Source organism: Labrus bergylta, chromosome 3, assembly GCF_963930695.1.
Source record: "Labrus bergylta chromosome 3, fLabBer1.1, whole genome shotgun sequence".
Classification (NCBI taxonomy): Eukaryota; Metazoa; Chordata; class Actinopteri; order Labriformes; family Labridae; genus Labrus; species Labrus bergylta.
The window spans coordinates 15633723-15653823 of NC_089197.1; the positions used below are offsets into that span (position 1 = coordinate 15633723).

Here is a 20101-nt window from a genome sequence, read left to right on the forward strand (position 1 = left end):
TGGGAAACGCACCACCTGATAAGGTGGTTAAGAGAGCTTCTATTTTCCTGTTTCCTTGACCCTTTTCACCTCAAAGGGTCGTGTTTTCTTAAGAAATGACTCCCAGAGAAAATCAGAAAGCAGACACGAGATAACAACTTTTTGTATTTGTTGGTTCTCAGGTACTTTTCCTTTGTTTGTGTTTTATGTCTAGGATTATAGAACTTTATTGAAATGATGAATCAATCAATCTTTATTTGTATAGCGCCACTTCATAATAAGTGTTATCTCAAGACACTTTACAAAAAGCAGGTAAAAGACCTTACTCATTGCTTTATTACAAATACCCAGTGTTAATCCACCATGAGCACAGCACTAAGCAGCATTTAGCAAAGTAACAGTGGCAAGAAAAAAATACCTTTTAAGAGGGAGAAATCTCTCCGCAAATCCAGGCTCATTATAAATAGCCATCTACCGCAAATCCGGCAGGCTTGAAAAATGGGGTAGGGGGAGATGGGATAAGATGCAGGAAGAAGGATAGAGACAAGGGGGGGGGGGGGATGTAATAAAAAAATAATAATAATGATACAATCCCAAAATATTTCAAAACCTAAAAGCATTCACTTTAAATTTTATCAATACAGGAACATGTCTTGTGAGCATTTAAGAACACATACAAAAGTATGTTTATTGTCTTCTATTTTGAATACAAAGTCAATGTGAACACTTTCTTTTTCTCCATTTTGCCCTTTTTAAACTTTTTCAAGGTCTTCATGCTCTGCTGGGTGCATCATGTTTACCTGGTGGGCTTTGAGTATATTTTCTCTGTATTTAGATAACATTTATTGTAGTTTATACTGTACACTTGTGAGTTTTCTTTCTTGCTCTTATCAGCAGGTAAAATGTTTTATTTTCATGCCAACAGATTTTGTTTTATGTATTTTCAATCTAGCTGACTGATATCAGTGTGACACCTTATCATACATGAACTCCCTATAAGAAAACAAACCCTTTGTAAATCAGTTTGTGTCTATTCAAGAGCTGATTATGTCTCAAAGTGTAACACCGACTTCTCTATGAAGACTCCTTCCTTGTGAAGCTTCCTATCTGTAAATAAAAACTCAGACCCACCCTTGTTTATGGCTCTGCCGACCAAAGGCCAAGGCAGCATGAAGGTAATGATACTGTAAAACTGAGAGCAGTGTCCAAACCCATCAGAGTCTGTTTGTGAAGCAGTCAAGATGTCAGCCAGGACTCTGGTAGCGTTGCTGGCTGTGACCTGCGTTGTTTATGCTCAAACAGATGTGGATAACAAGGCGAGTGAGTTCCTGAAGAGGTTCGATGAAGAGGCAAGCGTGCAGCTCTACAACTACTCGCTGGCATCATGGGCCTACAACACCGACATCACACAAGAGAACTCAGACAAACTGGTGAGCATTCAGAAGCCTTCAAAGTTCAATTCAATGGCACAACAACAGATGTGGTGTAAGCTAATGTGCATGTTTTTTTCTTCTTTTTATCCAGGCAGAAGCGGGGCAAATCTGGGGCAATTTTTACACAAAAATGTCAGAGGAGTCAGCGAAATACCCCATAGACCAGATCACAATTCCAGAAATCAAATTACAGCTCATCTCGCTCCAAGACAAAGGAGCTGGAGCGCTTTCCCCGGATAAAGCTGCACATGTAAGACAATAACTGCATGTTCTACTTCTTCAACCCTTTGCATCTAAAGTAGTTCAAACTTGATTCTTACACTTCAACTTGAACTTCTTATCCCCTACTTCTCCTTAAATCTCCCTGCAGCTGAGTAAGGTGATGAGTGAGATGAGTACGCTCTACAGCACAGCCACAGTGTGTCTCATCGATGACCCTCTGAACTGCCAGACTTTGGAGCCAGGTACGCTCTGTTTAAAGGGACGGGTTACTACAAAGTGACTGCCTGCTACTGTCAGCCAGAGTCAGATAAATGTAGTTTGTAATTAACACAGTCTCACAGATCTCCCAAAGATTATTTTTTTATTTCACTGTGACAAAAAAGGGTTTAGATACAGTTTCATATCTATCCTCTATGTTTCTGTAGAAAGAGTTAAAAGGTACAATTAATCAAGTAAAATAGGCTACTACTGTAACAAGTAGTATCTCCATTTTAACCCACTTCATACAGTACATGGGGAAAAACACGACATTCAAGACGAAAACATGTATTCATATTTGTTTATCTGTCACCTGAACTGTTCAGATTAAGGTTGAAACAGAAGGAAAACACAGTCTTTTTGTACATTTTAAAAACTCTCTAACACTTCAAATGTTGAATAACTTTAAACTTTGACTCCTTGAACTCCTCAGATGGTCTCATTTAATATTATTTTAATAACAAGGATGAAGCTTTTTTTTTTAATTTTTCATCTTTAAACTGCTCAGATTTGAAAGACTCCTCACCACCAGCACAGACAGCAGCTGGAATAAACTACCAACTTTAATATGAATTTAATTAGCCCTAAGTTTCACCTGGAGCTGTTACAGCGGTACAGTTCAGGTTACAAATTGTTGAATTATTAATTTCAATCTCATACTTGTACTTGTCGTATACCTTTTATAGCCTTTTAGGATGACTTTTTTTAGTTACTTTTGAAACATCTGAAACTTTGAAAGACTTTTCCTTGTGACGGAGTATCTTTAAAATGTTTCTCAGTACTTTTTAAAAACCTTTTATACGATGGAGATTCACTGAGACCTTTAACTTGTGTAAAATTAGCAATAACACAACCCACAAATCATTACAAGGAAAAATCCTGCAATCAAAATCTTATGAAGTGAAATCACAGAAAATAAATAAACGTCATTAACTGCTTCCATACTTGTTTCAGTTCAAACTTTAAACTGAAAGTGTTTTTTGACGGATCTGATGAAATAGACATGAATTGATGTGAAACGTGTGCCTGTGTTTTCAGGCCTGGAGCACGTGATGGCCTCTAGCGAAGACTACGCTGAGCGTCTGCACGTGTGGGAGGGATGGAGGAGGGAGGTGGGGAAGAGGATGAGGCCGCTGTACGAAGACTACGTGGATCTGAAGAACGAAGCCTCCAAACTGAACGGTACATCTCCAAACAATCAGGCCACTGGCTGCAGTATGGTAGAGTTTAGAGAATGATCATGAGGATGTTTCATATTTTAAATGTTTGAAGGGTTGAAAGGCAAAGTAAATGGAAAAGGAATGTAGTGTTGGTCCTCTTGTTAATCTACTCATATCATTCCTACACTTCCATATAATGGAAAATCAGGTTTTAAACAATGATATGAAGGCTGTTAGGAAATAATGCTGATATAAGCTAGTAGAGGCTGAAAAGATGAATTCATTTGTTGTTAAGTATTTCATTAATAAACGATTTTGAGAACTATTTCTTATGGGTAAAAAACATCAACATCCCATGATTTAAGCTTCTTACTGTAAATATTTTTCTTGTGTCTTCACTCCTCTATGACAGTAAAGTGAATACTTTTTTAAAAAGCGAGACCTTTGAGGATACCATCGAAGGCTTTGGGATGCACTGATCAACATTTTTCATCAGTTTTCAACATTTTCTAGACAAAAAAAAACTTGATGTAGAAAATCTATGCTGATTTAACTGATTGTGAAGATAACTAAGCTGTAGCCACAGTTCCAAAGAACAGCTTCCTGTGGACCAGAATGGTGTAAATCCCCATCTTTACATCTTACTCATGTATCACCATCAGTGCAATCACAAATATCAGCATGTACAAGGGAGCCAGCAACATTTCCTCCCCAAAACTACAAAAAAAAAAAGGAATTTGTAGTCCTGACAGTTTCTGTAAATAGGAATGTCCTTGTCTTATTCTTTCTTTTTCTCTGTGTCCTTTCTTCCTCCCTGACACACACATAAACACACACTGACAGGTTTTGAAGACTATGGAGCCTATTGGAGATATAACTACGAGACCATTGAAGATGACGTTCAGTTCAAGTACACCAGGGATCAGCTGATGGAAGACGTCCGCGCTGTATACAAAGAGGTCGGCCTAAGATCAGTGACACAACATCTTACGAATGTGTTCTTGAATGTGTGTGACTAACAAAGGTCATTTATTGTTTTTTTTAAAGATCCTGCCCTTATACAAAGAGCTGCATGCCTATGTGAGAGCCAAACTCATGGAGAAGTACCCTGGACACATCGACTCAAAGGGGACTCTGCCAGCCCACCTGCTCGGTACGTTGACGGTCTGTTCAGAAAGCATTAAAGTGTTTTTCTCATCTCACTGTGAGCTCTTCCCTGGCAATAGAGATGAATAATAGACGCCAGCATGATCTCTATTATGTCATTTAAGTCCAAAGAATCAGTATAACTAGTTTACTGTAGCAGACATAAAAATCAAATGTTAAAAACAAAACAAGCTTTGAAAACAAAAACAAAATAACAGTACAGCCTGAAAGTTAGAAAAGAGTCAACACCCCTTTGTAAAAATAACAATAGACTATTATTTATATGTTCACCTGCAGCAGATTGTACATTATATAATGTTAACACATTTTTCTCATATATATCATATTCCTACTATCACTTTGTGTGTCATTGTCAACAGGATTTTGTTACTATTCTTAAATATTTATCTTTATACCATGGTCTGGGCAAATTCTCGATTCTGATTGGCTGAAGGGTGTCCCTTAACTTTTGATATATGGACACTATGTAAGTAGTTCCACTTCAACAGTCTGTTCACTGATCCAAATTAAAGAGCTGCAGGCGGTATCTAAGATGAGTAACCATAGCAACAGGGACACAGACAAAATCCTCTGTGTAAGATTTATTGGAATAAAATAACAAACTACATCCAACAATAAGTGATTTCGCACGTCATCCATTAATTCCTGACAATGGACAGCTCGTCAGGCATTATCCCTTTACTTGTCATTCTGTGTTCCCATTCGTCATTTTAGTTCTGACACATGTGCATGGACTATTTTTTTCCTTTTCTGAAATTCATCTTTTGCTAGCTATCACTGAAAAAAATGGAAAATAAGCCAAACATATCTATTTATAAAGATTTAAACAGATATTAATGGGAATATTTGTTTTTACTTTAACAGTAACTGTTTTGTTTGGTTGTTTAAAAGAATGAATACACAAATATTATTATATGGGAAAATGTTAACAAATTATGACATATACAGTATGTTTCTGCTTTAGCTGGTTTTTGTTCCAGCCTTCATCCTTTGTTACACGTAATTCATTCATGTAAATCTGCCAAATCACCTTAACGTACACATCTAACTTAATACTAAAGGAAGGAGAAACTCATCAGTGTTTGCTTTGAGTATAATATGAAGGTCATGTTGTTGATTTTTCAGGTGACATGTGGGGACGATTCTGGACCAACCTGTACTCTCTGTCCACCCCTTACCCTTTGAAAGAAGACATAGATGTCAGCCCAAACATGGTGACGGAGGTACAGTACAACAAATTGAGCTTTTTGTGATTTGTAAATTAAACAATAAGGATGTAAGTCCTCTATTGGAACTGACTCTGAATGTTTCTGAATTTCAGGGCTGGGATACAGATCGGCTTTTCGAAGAAGCAGAGAAGTTTTTCATGTCTGTCGGCCTGTACCAGATGTTCCCAAACTTCTGGAATAATTCCATGTTCACCAAACCTGATGGACGCAAGGTGGTCTGCCACCCCACTGCCTGGGACATGGGCAACAGAGAGGACTTTAGGTACCACTCACACATACAGTCATATCCATCACTGTAGAAATGAAGAAAAGCTACATTTGGTGGTTATATGTAACATAATATACTCATATATATATTCATTTTCTGCTGTGAGGAGTTTTATGTTTTTGTGTCCTGTGTGAGATCAATAATCTGTCTGTAGATCAGAACATGAGAGCTGTAAATATGAACCTGCTGGGAAGATGGTATCAATTAATTTCTGAGTCATTCTTTCCTGCTGATAATATAAAGATAACCAAAGTCTCTATGCTGTTAAATATTAATCCATAAAGCTGCATCAGCACTGACTGCTTTTGAAGATTAAGTTTCTATAATAGAAAACAATTTCTCCAAAAGCAAAAGCTCCTCAACTTTGTGCTAAAACCTCTGAATGAAATGTCTCCTCCTTGAAAACCCTGTTAGCCTCCATGTTGCCTTCTAAGGAGGACTTTTTGTTTTTCTTCTGAACTTGGACGTAATGTGTGACTTATCAGAAACATGTGACAGCGCAGGCTCTTTTATGATAAATTATGACTGATATGGCATCTGGCCATGTCTGTCTCACATATCATACCTGCTGATAACATCACCTCTAATCTGACGTCTTCAGGATCAAAATGTGCTCCAAGGTCAACATGGACGACTTCCTGACGGTGCACCACGAGATGGGTCACAACCAGTACCAGATGGCATACCGTAACCTGTCCTACCTGCTGAGGGACGGAGCCAACGAGGGTTTCCATGAGGCCGTCGGAGAGATCATGTCCCTCTCTGCTGCGACGCCCAAACACCTGAAGAGCCTGGGCCTCCTGTCTGATGACTTCATTTATGATAACGGTACAATTCATGCAGATGACAATGACACGTATCCAAAGAAAGATCAGGTGCCCAAAATATGACAGCTGTTTTTCTTAAAGCTCACCTATTATGCAAATTACACTTTACTGAGGTTTTAAAACACAATTTGTCCCTACCCTGTTTACAAATCCCCCAATTAGGAGAAAAGTTCTTTCTGTCTTTTGCCTGCTCCACTTTTCTGAAAATGTTTCCCTTTGTGACATCACAAAGGGTAGTAACGTCTCCCTTTGGTGGATTTGCCTCCCACAGCTAGGTGCTTGTTCTGCCCTCTGAGTTTACCTTCTCACAGTTAACAATTTAGCGTGGCGCAAGAAAGCGCCAACCACCAAACCCCTTCCAGAGGGGCGTGGTCAAACCCAGCATTCACATTTAAAGCTATACACACTGAAACAGCCTGTTCTGATCAGAGATCAGATACATGCTACAGCAGATGAGTGTGAATGATATTTGATATTATGTGCAGAAATCCCTGTTTTCCTTGTTGCTAATGAAACTGAAACTTTGATAGATTCATTGTAACAATAATGTGACAGAAGCTGCAGTGATAGAAGAGACAGACCGTAGATGTTTTAAGAAAGTAGGACAGTCTGTTATTTCCAAAAACATGTGATTGGATGATTCAAGATTAGACTGTATCTTGGAGAAACAAAGGAACGACACCTTTTTGTTATCTAGCTTTAAAGTGCCTCAATTCCTCTTCTTTCAGCTCATTGTTTTGGTTTTCAACATCTCAACTTTCAGAAATCACAGTTCAAACCTCACCATGCTCTATGTTACCAACACCCAACACCCAACACCCAACAGACTAAACCAGCAACAACCGATGAACGTTTAGGTGCCCTCGAATGGCATGTTTGATAACAAATAGCTTCAGCAGCTGTTGGGCCGCCTGCACAGACCATGACACACCTGCAGTCGCCTGGTTACCTCAGTGAAACCAGATAATCAAGCATAACATCTGCTTTGACCCTCTGCTCACTGTTACACAACTGTCTTTCACTACAGGGTCTGCACAGGTGTCATAGTTAATCTCAAACAGGGGGCTCAACACTACTCAACGCCACTATCAATCAAAGCGTGTTTTGTAGAATCCTTTTCAGAACAGTAACAGCTTTCTGAACTTTTTGTTTTTTACAACAATCAAATATATTTTGTCCTTGCAGAAATTGAGATCAACTTCCTGCTGAAACAAGCGCTCACCATCGTGGCCACACTGCCGTTCACATACATGCTGGAGGAGTGGAGGTGGCAGGTGTTTGCAGGGAACATCACCAAGGACGAGTGGATGGAGCGCTGGTGGGAGATGAAGTAAGCAGAGACCTCTGTGAAGCTTTAAATAATCAGCTTGTCATGTAGTATGTGTGACATGAGTATAAGCATCTCTGTGACTCTGTTGTCTTTAGGAGGGAGCTGGTTGGTGTTGTGGAGCCAGTGCCAAGAGATGAGACCTACTGCGACCCCCCCGCTCTGTTCCATGTGTCAGGAGATTACTCTTTCATTAGGTAACACTCCCTGGATTGAAAACCAGAACCAAATAAATAACAGCATATCTATATACATATCATCAGCCACCTTGAACCAGAATTTTCTCAAAATCAACTTGCTCTAGAGGGTCACTGTATGAGACCATTTCTGTCATTTTTATTGTTGTTAGGATATTAAAAAGTTGTCCACATTTAGTTGAATATTAAACCATATCAGCGATGTTTACAATCATAGTAGTATTGTTTATTTACATTAGATAGAGTCGAAGAACATATTTGGACATTTTGATTTACTTATGGTTGTTCCTTTAGGTTACATTAGGCCAAAACGAAGAACTGTTCATCAGAGTAGTAGCTGAGTATTTATCCCCCAGTTCTGTTATAAAAAAATAACCAGTGAGTTTTTCTTTGGTTGTAAACACAGGTACTTCACCAGAACCATCTACCAGTTTCAGTTCCAGAAAGCGCTTTGCGATGCAGCGGGTCATACAGGCGCCCTGTCCTCATGTGACATCACCAATTCAAAAGACGCAGGAACCAAGCTCAGGTAAGGAATTCAACTTCAATTCAATTCAATTCAATTTATTTTTGTATAGCGTCAACTCATAACAAGTGTTATCTCAAGACACTTTACAAAAAACAGGTAAAATACCTTACTCTTTGTCTGTTAACATTACGAAAGAGCAGGTAAAAAGACCTTACTCATTGTTATGTTGCAAAAAGCAGGTAAAAGACCTTACTTATTGTTATGTTACAAAGACCCGGCCTATCCATCATGAGCACTTTCCATCATGAATACAGCTCTATTGATTTATACATGCACCGTAATTCACCCTCATCATCCTCATCTGCTGTTAGGAGTATGTTGGAGCTGGGAAGGTCCCAGTCCTGGACCAGGGCTCTGCATACGATTTCTGGTGATATTAAGATGGACGCACGCCCCCTGCTGGACTATTTCCAGAAGCTCTATGACTGGCTGAAGAAGGAAAACGAGAAACACAAAAGGACTGTCGGCTGGGACACAGAAGTAGACCCATGTGAGTAAAAAAAGATGCTCATATTGAAGATTATTATCACCACTACAATAACATTAAATATGTTTTATGCCTTGTTTTTGGGGTCAGATTATACAATTATACCAATGTATGTAATGTAGATGATACTAATCTTTACTCCCTCTTCTTCACTGTTCTTCATCAAAACTGTGTCCATCAGCTTGGGTGTAATTAAAGAGTAACCATGGCGACAGAACCTCAATTAAAGCTGTTTAGACACACCTGCTGACAAGGTCACACATTATGACGTCAACTTTTCTCTAACGTTTATATGAACAGTTTTTATTTTTTACAGATTTAATTGTTGTTGATTTCAGAGTTAAGTATCAAAAATTAAAACTGTAGGGCCGCTGGTGGCACAGTGGTTAGTGCCCCAAACTGTTTTGGTACAAATGTAGGCCGAAATGTGTCCGACTGTAGCCTTGTACATGTCAAACAAAGGAGATCAGTTTATGGATTTTAAAAGGTGCTGGTGGGTTAATTTTGTTCCCTTAAAACTGAAGGTGGTTCTACATTTCTGTCTGTGTCCTGTCTTTATGCTAAGCTAGGCTAAATCAAAGTTGGAGCTTTACATAGCTACAGATGAGAGATTGCTGTCAAAATGTCTAACTATTCCTTTAATCTCTCCTTGTGTTGTTTTTGCTTCATGCTCAGAACATCCAGCTGACTCGAGTGAAATTAGACTGAAATATATATTTTGTTTATAGTCCAGCTCAAACCCAATAATGAAAACATTTTTGATGGATGTATAAAATGACCCCAGGGACACTAAAATTATGTTAGAACAAACACAACACACTCAGCGTTATGTAAGAGGTGTGACTAAGTGTAACTTGTGGTGAGAAATCTGCTCTGGCACTTAACAAGGCGGCACTGATGTAAAAACCAAAATAACCCGGAGGACAGTTTTGAGGAAGTGGAAAAAACACAGAATTATGTCACGGGTGTTTTCACAAATAGTTCAAAAACTCAAACCACATTTATTCACTGGAAAGAGAAAATTATTGGGGAAATGGTTAATCTAAATATTACTTTAAAGTTCAATAACAGAGGAGCGGCCAGCTGCCTGCGCTAAAATGCTCCACACTCACTCATTTTATGAACTTATTTATTTGTATTTCACAAATAACTGAATGCTGAACTGGGAATAACTGGATACTTTTGTCACACCAGCACCATGTTGTTGTTAGCATAAGGACTCTGAAAAGTGCAAGAAACTAAGTCTATTCTGAAGAGGCACAGCTAAAACGCTGACTCGTAGAACCACTTCTTTGTTCTCATCATCTCAGATTATTTTTCTCCGATGAGTTGTGGTCAGGTTCAGCAAAGTATGCCATGTACTGTTGTACTGGTTATTTGAAAACATGAAGAATAGGACACAATATATATATATCTTTAACAGGAAGAATTCTTTTTACAGATTCCGAGTACGAGATTAAAGTGAGACTGAGTTTAAAGGCCGCTTTGGGAAAGAACGCTGTGAGTATTGATACTTTAGAGAGGTTATAATGTTATAATGACCACACGTGGAAAAATATCTGCACATTTAAAGTGAACATCAGTGTCTTTTATATCAAGGCAATAATCAATCAAGTGACATGTGTTTCAGTACACCTGGAACGACAACGAGCAGTTCCTGTTCAAGGCCAACATCGCGTACGCTCTGAGGCAGTACTACAGCCAAATGAACAAGACCATGGCTTTCACGTAAGACTCAACCCTGGACCCAAAATGACTGAAATACTCTGTGCTTTATTTTCTCCACCCAACATTTTCATTTTTCTTAAACGTTTTTCTCTGCTTGGACCTGCAGATCTGAAAACGTACTCACATTTAAAAACACTCCCAGAATCTCCTTCTACATGGTGGTCACAAATCCAGACTCTCTCTCCTCGTATGTCCCAAAGAAAGACGTGGAGGATGCCATACGGTGAGGCTGTAACTTTTACTATTTTTGTTGTACTTAAACAGGAAGTCTTACAAGCTTGGTATGGGACTAGTCTTCATTCATGTCCATTTAATGTCCTCCTCATCATCAACCACAACGACCTTTAACATTCATAATCAGTTATCTTTACGACCAAATACCTGCCAAACAAAATAACATTCCTATCAGACTCAGCTGTCTTTACTTTAAATAAAAGAATACATAATCACTTTAATTACTTAGGACCCTTTTACCTTATTAAATTCCTAAAACAGGAATATACAAACTGCTTTGTCTCCTCACACTGACTTTATGAGATTTACCAATAGCCTCTTTTTTATTTGATTGAACCCTTTAAATACGAATGTTTTATAAGTAACTGTGTGAGCGATGTTTAGAATACTTTTTATGTGTCTGTTTGTGGGGAGGGAGGGTTCAGTAAAGAGCTCTCTGTGTTGCATTACTTAGGTTGTATGAAACCTAAGTAAGTAATAAGATGGATTGATCAGTGTATATTTAAAGGTGTCTACTATAAGCCTGCTAACACTATAAACACAGAGCTGTGTTTTTGTTCACTCTAAATAGTCTTTACATCATTTGTTTTTGAAACTCTGGTTTAACCAGAAATATTCCCATTGAGACACAAAACATGTTTTTAAGAAGTGAGTTCTGGTCAAGACAGCAGCACAGAAAGCTTCACATGCAGGTCACACGACAGACCAGACCAGTAGAAGTTACATCTGACAATGAAGAGACGTTCAGCAACAACACGGCATACAGTATGCCTACATTTGTGTTTTCAGTGTTTCCTACTCAGGTTGATGTTCTTATTCAGATGTCACCATTACCCTGAAAGATTTTGATCGGAGTGAATAACAATGATCCCATTTGGATATTGATCCTAGGTTAAGTCGAGGTCGAATCAATGATGCCTTCCAGTTGGATGACATGACGCTGGAGTTTGCAGGAATCCCCCCGACCCTGGCCACTCCCGTGGAGCAGCCGGTGGAGGTGTGGCTGGTGGTGTTCGGGGTGGTCATGGGAATCGTGGTTCTAGCAGGAGTCTACCTCGTGGTCTCTGGGGTCAGGGAGCGCAAGAAGTGAGTTTGCTCTGAAACACATTTGTACCATGTTGGACCAGCTAGTAGTGTCACTGTGGGTCATGTCGTTGTTTCTTGTGTGTTTGTAGGAAACCTGAGAAGAGCAGTGTGGAGAACCCCTACGACACCACCGTGGCAGGACAAACTAACAAAGCCTTTGACGACAGCGACAATGAACAAACTGGATTGTGAGGTCAACGATGTCACTGAAGAAAAGAGAGAAGGTGTCCTCATTTCTAAAGTAGATTAAACTCATCCAAAAAAAAACATCCACAGAAATGCTAAATGTTTCTACGAGAGGAACATTTATTTGAAGAGGATTTTGACTCGGGGCCAGTTTTTGTAAAGTGCCTAGCCTTGATAAATTATTAAATTATTATATATTTAATCTTTGTACATTTAGTATACGTCCATGTGTAATTATTCTCAGACTTATCAAACTCAAATAAGGGAAACTGAACATGAGATCACTTGAATTCAGTTGGTGTTATTTTGTGAGCATCCATATTTTGGAAGCTTTTTTTTTTAGTTTACTTATTTGAAAGAATGTTGCCTCTTTACGATGTACTTTTTGTAAACTATAATAAACTATAAAAATCGGCAACTATTAATGTCCTTTGGGACAATCTGAACATACATGAAATCAATCCAAAAACGGAATAAATATACTTTAAAATGTAAATATCATACTTTGAATAGTAATTGAATTATTCATGCTCAGGACAGATATTAATTGTGTGTCTCCTTTGATTCAGTCAGTGTTATTTGAATTTGTGCTTCTTACTTGCTATATGGGTTTGTCAAATATAAAAAAAAGAAGGCATGGCACACTTTCTTTTTAATTAAACTACATTTCACACGATGATAGCTTTATAACACATGTAAATGTGGTTCACTATTAAGTGTTGGTGTCAAACTTTATTTACAGTGCAACATCTCTCACAGGGGACAATTATTCTTCAACAATGCTTTCAGGTGATTTGTTGTCATTTGCAGAATTTTATCTTATCAAAACCTTTCCGGCAGGATCTGTTTATTGTTGATGTGAATACTCAGATGATGTAAGTGCCATGCAGCTCAGATTCAGGATGCAAGAATCCATCAAAAGGAGAATGATTCTTTTTTTCCACACTGTTTCCTTTAATCTTCTGTAAAAGCCTGTGATTGTCTGATTTTTTGTAAACTTTTTCATACTTGAACTTGTTTTAAAATATCAAATTGAATGTTGTCAATGTACGCTTGGTATGAAGGTGCATGATAAAATAAAAACATACTAAAGAACGCATTCAATAAATGTTTATACTTGTAATCATACATTGGATTCATGTTAGTGTAATATAGAATCAGAACAACTTTTTATAATGTACAAAAAGTGTTGAATAAAGTTTTTATAACATTTCTTATTACTTTGAATCATTTTGAAGGTCACTTCTAGCAATGAAATCAAAACCGATCAGTAATCAATAAACGAATATAAAAACACATGAAAACATTAGAGATTGTATGATACATATCTACGCTGTTCTGCAATAGCAGAATGTGACACACCGACGTGTAAATCAAGTCCCAAATAATCCCACCAGGGTTTGGATGTTTTATCGGACTTGACTGAGAACTGGGAATCCGCCTGGAGAAAGTGACTCCATCACTTCTGAATAATGAAGAGGAATGAGTGATCTTCACTGCCTCCATCCAGTGTCGCCATATTAACTGACTGTGAGTTGACGATTTGGATGAACCAGCCGCTGTGCAGCGCTGACTCAAACTTAAGAAGCGAGCTGTCGGACTTCATGAAGAAGACGAAAGAGAGGGCGTTCTCGTCGCTCTTCGAGATCTGCTTCAGCCGCTGCTTCTCACATGTCTGCAACAACAAGAGCAGAGAGTTCAGGAAGCTGTTCAACATCTTCAATCTCTCTCAAATAGTTTACTTCCAAAAACCACAATCATATTAATGAATTAATAGAAAATAAAAAATAAATGAAAAAAAATCCCTTTTACAATTTGACACCTTAGGAATCGGTTGTAAGTTCAGATGTTGGTCATTCAGTTGATTCATCAGATTGATATTCTTGGTCAGAGTTCCATGAAGTTTTTTAACGGGGTAAAGCGGTTCAAAGATAATGACATCATGTGTCTTACCGACTACTCACTGGTGATCCCCTGACTGTTTCAAGTCAAACACTGAATTTGCCTGATACTTTGTTTATTACCAAAAACCTGCAAAAACGTTCAGATCAGTCTAGACTTTGGCATGTTTTCACTCCAAGCATCCTCTGCTGCATGGCTACAGGTGTATTGAGCCATGTAGCAGCAGGACTTATGGTAACATGATGATGCTTCTCAATGACTCAATGGGATGCCAAGACTTCTCTTAAACAGTAATACCACTTTTTGTCGAAGAAAAAAAAAAGACTTATCCAGAGAAATATCAAAACATTAAAAAGGTGGAATCTTACAAATTTAATTCATGGTTCCCAGATGATGAACCTGATAATGTAAGTGCCCCTGGTTTTCTATCCCGTATGGTTATCTGGTAAAAATGTCCCAAAGATTCTTTTGAATGAAGTGCTTTGGGACAGGTATTCTTGGCAACTTGTCTCAGATATCAATCCCGCAAAGTTTATTAATGTAGCACCTCTCATGTATGACATACCTCACGGTGCCATTTACCTGTTTAAACTTTTTTTTTTTATTTTTTTTTTTATTTGCTTATTGCCCAAATTGGAAAAAGAGAGAAATTCTGAGAATTACCAAAATCAGATGTCTCCTCTATAGGTAACATGAACATCCATCTCAAATGACTTGGAGTACAGAGTTAAGTGTCAACATTTGAATGGTTTCCAGAGATAAATGTCAGATTTTCACAAAGGATACATCCTCTGGAGACTGGGAAAATGTGTGAAAATGAATAGTTACAGTTATCTGTCAGATATTTCAGTCTGGACCGAAGTGGAGGACCAATCATAAACATTGTCATCTGAATCCATACATGGCGCTGACATGGTTAAAAAAACAAAACAAATTTGAGCAGCCTAAAACAACAAATTAACTTTTATTCTGGTCCTAACCTGTTGACATGTAACATCCTGCTGACAAAGTTTCCACCAAGCATTAGGTCATATTTTTTTCATTTTTTTCATTTTTCATTATTCATTTTCTGGTTTAAGTTGTGTTTTTGTATTCACCCTTGTCTCTGTCTTTCAGATCCTGATCCTCCCTGTGTCAGCCACGCCCTGATTACCCTCACCTGTGTCTTGTTCTCCTGATTGTCTGTCGATTTAATCCCACTGTGTTCTCCCTCTTGTTGCCAGTTCGTAGTGTTTTCTATGTGTACCTTGTCCCAGCATTTTTGTATTCAGCTCTTGCGTGTATAATTCTCGCCTGCTTTTTTTTTTTTTTTAGATTTATTTTTGGGCTTTTGGTGCCTTCAAAGGAGAGATAGGACAGTGGATAGAGTTGGAAATCAGGGATAGAGAGAGAGAGAGAGAGAGAGTGGGGAATGAAATGCGGGAAAGGAGCCACAGGTGGGATTCAAACCTGGGCCCCCTGCCTGGAGGACCACAGCCTCCACAAAGGCGCACCAACCACAGCGCCACCAGCGCCCCGTCGCCTGCCTTTTTGACCCTGTCTTTCGGCTAACCCCTTCCTGGACTAAAGGACTGTCTTTTGAACGCTGAGTCTGCGATTGCTTCCATATTCTGTCTGTCATTGTATCACCTGCCTCTTACGCTCAGGCTTAAAATAGAGAAAGATTCTGAAATTAAATCCAGCAGTGCTTTAAACTTTTGTTTTTGAGTTAAAGGGAAAGTCTATGTACATTAAATCTACCAGTGTGTACATGATCTGATTGGCTCGGTAAATGTGTTTACCTCGGCTCGTAGCAGCACCCGGTCCCCTTCCTTGCAGCACCTGAGGAAGCAGTTTGACCCGGTGAAGTTTAGGACCACAGGCTTTCCTTTGGGGAACCAGCTAAAGTAAGTTGTCTTGTAGGTGTAGATGGTGATCTTCTCTGAACACAGAAGATGTTTTATTAAATCATGTACACAGTGAAGATGAATGTATGAATAGAGACTCTGATCAACAAAATCAATGGAAACAATCGTTGTAATTAGTAAATGTGATGCTGCAGCAAATGACAAACCTGGATTGGGTGAAGCGTAGACGGAGTTCTGCAAACAGAGACCTCTGAGGTATTGTTGGGACGCAACGTGTCTGATTGTATAGTTCGCTTGTTTTAGCTGCTTGAAACCTCCGCCTCTGGGAACTGGGAGCGTTTAAAAAAAAGCAAAATCATATCAGAACATTGAATGAATTGTTGTTTTTTCTTTTGCAAGAATCAAAAAACTTTCATGACTTTGTTTCATTACAGATGATCATTTCTTACTTATGTGAGTACCGACAGGTTATTCTGACAGAGTAAAGTTTAGCAGTGTGTTAGTGACCTACAAGGCTCGACTGGGAAAACTACTCCATTAATCTTCGCTCTGATCTGATTTTTGAACACAGTCGTTTATTGTCCTCAAACTGATCTTTTGACCTTTCTTTACCAGGAATATTTGTCTAAGAAGTTGGAAGTCTAACAGGCTTTATTGGATTATTGACTTAGCCAAAGAAAATTATAGCTTCCTTAACCAATACAGGGAAACATAAACTTCCAGTTTTTATATAATAAGCCAAATGGTTCCAATTAAAGACTGATGTATTTCAGCGGACAGCATAGGAGACATTATAAATATATACCAGACTGTGAAGTAATTCAACAAGCTTATACCACTGTCGTCAGTAACAGTGTGTTAGGTCTAAAGGATTTTTACTGGGTGTACAGTATTTTGACATTGTTGAATTGGTGCTTTTATTTAAGTTAAAGGATCGGGATTCTTTGTAGATTTTTAGCAACGCTCTTTTTGTTCATGAGTTTCAGTTTTCCATCTTTTTGTACCAGTTGATTTTTATTTCTGTTGAAGGCCATTTGCATTAAGTAAAAGAAGAAAATACAACAAAAGCCTAAATCTTACTCACCGAGCACCACCTCTCTGGATTCTGAAACCACCACCACGTCATTATAGGTGCATCCTGTCCCATGACACCCCCCACAGGAACTGTTCTTGTCACAGCCCCTCCCTTTCACCACAGATATGGAGGTCTTCACCATGGAAATAACAAGCAGATCCCCTCCCTCCCCATTCTGCCCGTTTTCAGCACAGCAAGTCTCCTTATCTGACCCATCCCCCTTATCGTCTCCCTTCTCGCCTGCTTTATTCTCCTCCAGGTCTTCCTCCCTCTTCATCTCCATGCAGAAACTGAGTACTGTGTTTTCCTTCGAGACAGGACGTAAGGTGTCCTCAGCTGGGTAGGGCTGTGGTGTGTACTCCTTCATCGTGCTGGGCTTATGTATCGTCTGATGATCAGCAAGTCGGGGAAAGAAAGTGGATGTAGGGTCAGGTTATACGTACAATAACGTCACAGAGTTGCTGAAGATACTCATTGAACGAGACTGTAGAAGCCCAGTGAACTCACCAGCATTGGATTTCCCTCCGCTAACATTTCTGCCAAGTCCTCTGGTGTGAGATCCTGCAGGTCCACGCCGTTTATATGCATCAGTTTGTCTCCTTTCCTGGGAAAAATAAATAAATAAAGATCATAGGAATGAGCTAAGTACTTTATTAAGCTTTCTTTTTTTTCATAATTCAACTCTATTTCCAGAGTAATACGACTTTTATTTTGTAATAAGCCTTTGGGGACACTCAATGGTGACAAAGCGTTCCAGCTTTGAAATGTTAGAAGACCCCTTCTGTTTCATGACTTTCATGCTGGAAAAAATAGCCACGTCTGCTGATCATATAGGAAAAAGATCCGAAATTCCTGTGTACCAATTGTGACGTCATGCTCTCTATGCCTGTATGTGGTTGGATTGGTTGAACTTCCTGGTCTCAGCAGCCAATAAGTGAAGTTGGGAAGGACATTGTTTAACTGTGTTCACCTGAGTTAATCAGGCCTCAGCTTAAAGATTTATTTCTGGGCTTTTTGTGCCTTTAATGGAGAGAAAGGACAGGTGGATAGAACTGTAAATCAGGGAGAGAGAGAGTATGACATGCGGGAAGGAGCCACAGGCTGAATTTGAACCTGGGCCGCCCGCTTCGAGGACTATAGACACTGGGGCGTGCGCACTAACCACTGCGCCGCCAGCGCCCCAGGCCTCAGCTTATTTATGCGGCGTCCACATCTCTCTTTCCTCTCTTCCTCGCAGGCCTCCAGCAGCTGGTTGGTTTGCATTTCACTACATTCAATCATACATTGAATTCATGACTGTTTTATTAGACTGATAAATATTATGATGGTTTTAAAGCACTATGGAGTTTTGGTAGAAAAATTTGAAAGTTGGAGAAATGTACAGATTCTGTGTTATTTGTTCATAACTCTTTACACAAGCTGTCCTCAGAGGAAAATTTGGTCCCTGGAACAATGTTTGAAGATAAAATGCTTCGGGAGAAGTTATGGTGGTGGGCCCGCAACAGTGAAACTGTAACTCTCCTGGTAGCTTTTTAGCTCCAAACAGTGGTCAAGGACCCATTGTTTCCTTTGAATAAAGTTTGTGTGTTTAGTTCAGAGAATATATCATAGAATTGTTTCACTTCTCCAACTTTCAAATGTCACCACCAAATCTACTAAGTGCCCCTTTAACTTTAGTTCATAATAAATGAACTTCCTTTTAACCTTTGTTGTTGTGTGAAACACTTCCTTGTTACTTTGAGCCAGTTTGTGACACAGTCTAATTAAATTACTGATTGTCATCAAACTGTTTTTGTTCGTTTGCTTTTTTTTTTTTTTTTTGTCATTTTCATTAAAAAGTTTTCAGGAGCAGTAATAAAGGGTTAAAAGTTAGTCTTCTACTTAACTGTCACATTTCATGAGAATCCAAAACCAGCAGATGATCAGGGTTTTCTAATAGTGAATCACTGAAATGATTAGTAATCTATTAAAATACTTTCTTGTTGATCCAGAAATCATTGTGTCAATGTCATTTCAGACATTTCCTACATAAAGGGAGAAAAATGTTTGAATGAATAAACATATTGTCCACAGAGTTTATTTCTATGATCCTCTTTGAGTTTTTTTTTTTTAAAGATGTTCACACTTAACAACATTAAGGGCTTTGTTAAGTAATATATGGAAATGGTTTGCTGTATTAATAGTCTGTATCATACTGTGAAAAGAGAACGAGTGTGCCAGTGTCTGACCTTTACCTCACAAACATTTTTTCTCCTTTCCTGCTCTTCAGTACATTCTCCACTTCATACTGATGTTTCCCTTCAAGGATCTGATGGACGATCAACACACCTCCCTTAACCTGAGAATCCTGATGTTTAGGAATAAATAAACAAACTTTTTTTAGTCCAACATGAAACAAGAAACACACTTTTTACCTTTTGAAATATGTCTGTTTTGTCACCCACCTTATGATCCATGCTGCCGAAGGTGTCTGCTGTTGCTAAAGACGACGCAGGTGAAAGCGACGCTCTTAAAGGTCACAGCTTCTGCTTTGCGCGAGAGAAAGAGGAAGCAGGACTGAGGTGGCCACTCGCTGAAGAGGAACTGATGTCAGGAGGGGAAGCCAATGATAATAAGGAAATCTAAGACAAAAGTGACTCAGTGTATGTCGGGTAAAAAACAGAACAAGTATGAAAGGACGAGAGAGGCAAGAAGTCATGAATAAAAGCAATGAAGATAATTTGTGTCTAAATAAATGAATCTTTATAAACTTTAAAAAAAAACATCCTCTCTTCTTTCGCTCTCTCTCTCCTCTCTCAACCAATCTGGTCATGGCAAATAGTCATTCATCAATAAGTCTGGTTCTGCGTCAGGTTTCTGTCTGTTGTTTCTGCTACAGGTTGATCGCTTGTTTAGGTTGGATCTCTGTAAATACAATTTGACAAAGTAGAAGTAGACCTCTTTATTTAGAGTTTCCAGGG

General features: G+C 38.7%; 2 protein-coding genes across 2 annotated transcripts; one reads left to right on the plus strand and one right to left on the minus strand.

The window, feature by feature from the left end:
- The first annotated feature begins 1178 nt into the window (after positions 1 to 1178).
- Positions 1179 to 13416, plus strand: ace2 (angiotensin I converting enzyme 2). The gene is made up of 18 exons (XM_020637971.3): positions 1179 to 1409; positions 1504 to 1662; positions 1783 to 1876; positions 2931 to 3074; positions 3896 to 4011; positions 4100 to 4205; positions 5345 to 5442; positions 5541 to 5710; positions 6318 to 6544; positions 7729 to 7873; positions 7969 to 8067; positions 8474 to 8596; positions 8908 to 9086; positions 10525 to 10583; positions 10714 to 10811; positions 10918 to 11034; positions 11937 to 12131; positions 12221 to 13416. The coding sequence occupies exons 1-18, from the start codon at positions 1221 to 1223 to the stop codon at positions 12321 to 12323; spliced, it is 2421 nt and encodes an 806-aa protein (XP_020493627.2). The 5' UTR covers positions 1179 to 1220; the 3' UTR covers positions 12324 to 13416.
- il1fma (interleukin-1 family member A) lies at positions 13413 to 19743 on the minus strand. Its single transcript, XM_020637973.3, has 7 exons — positions 19586 to 19743; positions 19376 to 19488; positions 17649 to 17745; positions 17151 to 17529; positions 16273 to 16395; positions 16001 to 16140; positions 13413 to 13992 (listed from the first exon to the last, which is right to left on the minus strand). The coding sequence occupies exons 1-7, from the start codon at positions 19595 to 19597 to the stop codon at positions 13777 to 13779; spliced, it is 1080 nt and encodes a 359-aa protein (XP_020493629.2). The 5' UTR covers positions 19598 to 19743; the 3' UTR covers positions 13413 to 13776.
- Positions 19744 to 20101: the final 358 nt, after the last annotated feature.

Excerpts from the sequence above, each read along its gene's own strand:
- il1fma (XM_020637973.3), bottom strand. Across the intron at positions 16,141-16,272 it reads CTACGCTTCACCCAATCCAG|AGAAGATCACCATCTACACC; the intron begins GTTTGTCATTTG and ends TTCTGTGTTCAG. Across the intron at positions 13,993-16,000 it reads GGGTGCTGCTACGAGCCGAG|ACATGTGAGAAGCAGCGGCT; the intron begins GTAAACACATTT and ends TTGTTGTTGCAG.
- ace2 (XM_020637971.3), top strand. The coding sequence starts at position 1,221 with ATGTCAGCCAGGACTCTGGTAGCGTTGCTGGCTGTGACCTGCGTTGTT. Across the intron at positions 1,410-1,503 it reads AAGAGAACTCAGACAAACTG|GCAGAAGCGGGGCAAATCTG; the intron begins GTGAGCATTCAG and ends CTTTTTATCCAG. Across the intron at positions 4,012-4,099 it reads TCCGCGCTGTATACAAAGAG|ATCCTGCCCTTATACAAAGA; the intron begins GTCGGCCTAAGA and ends TTTTTTTTAAAG.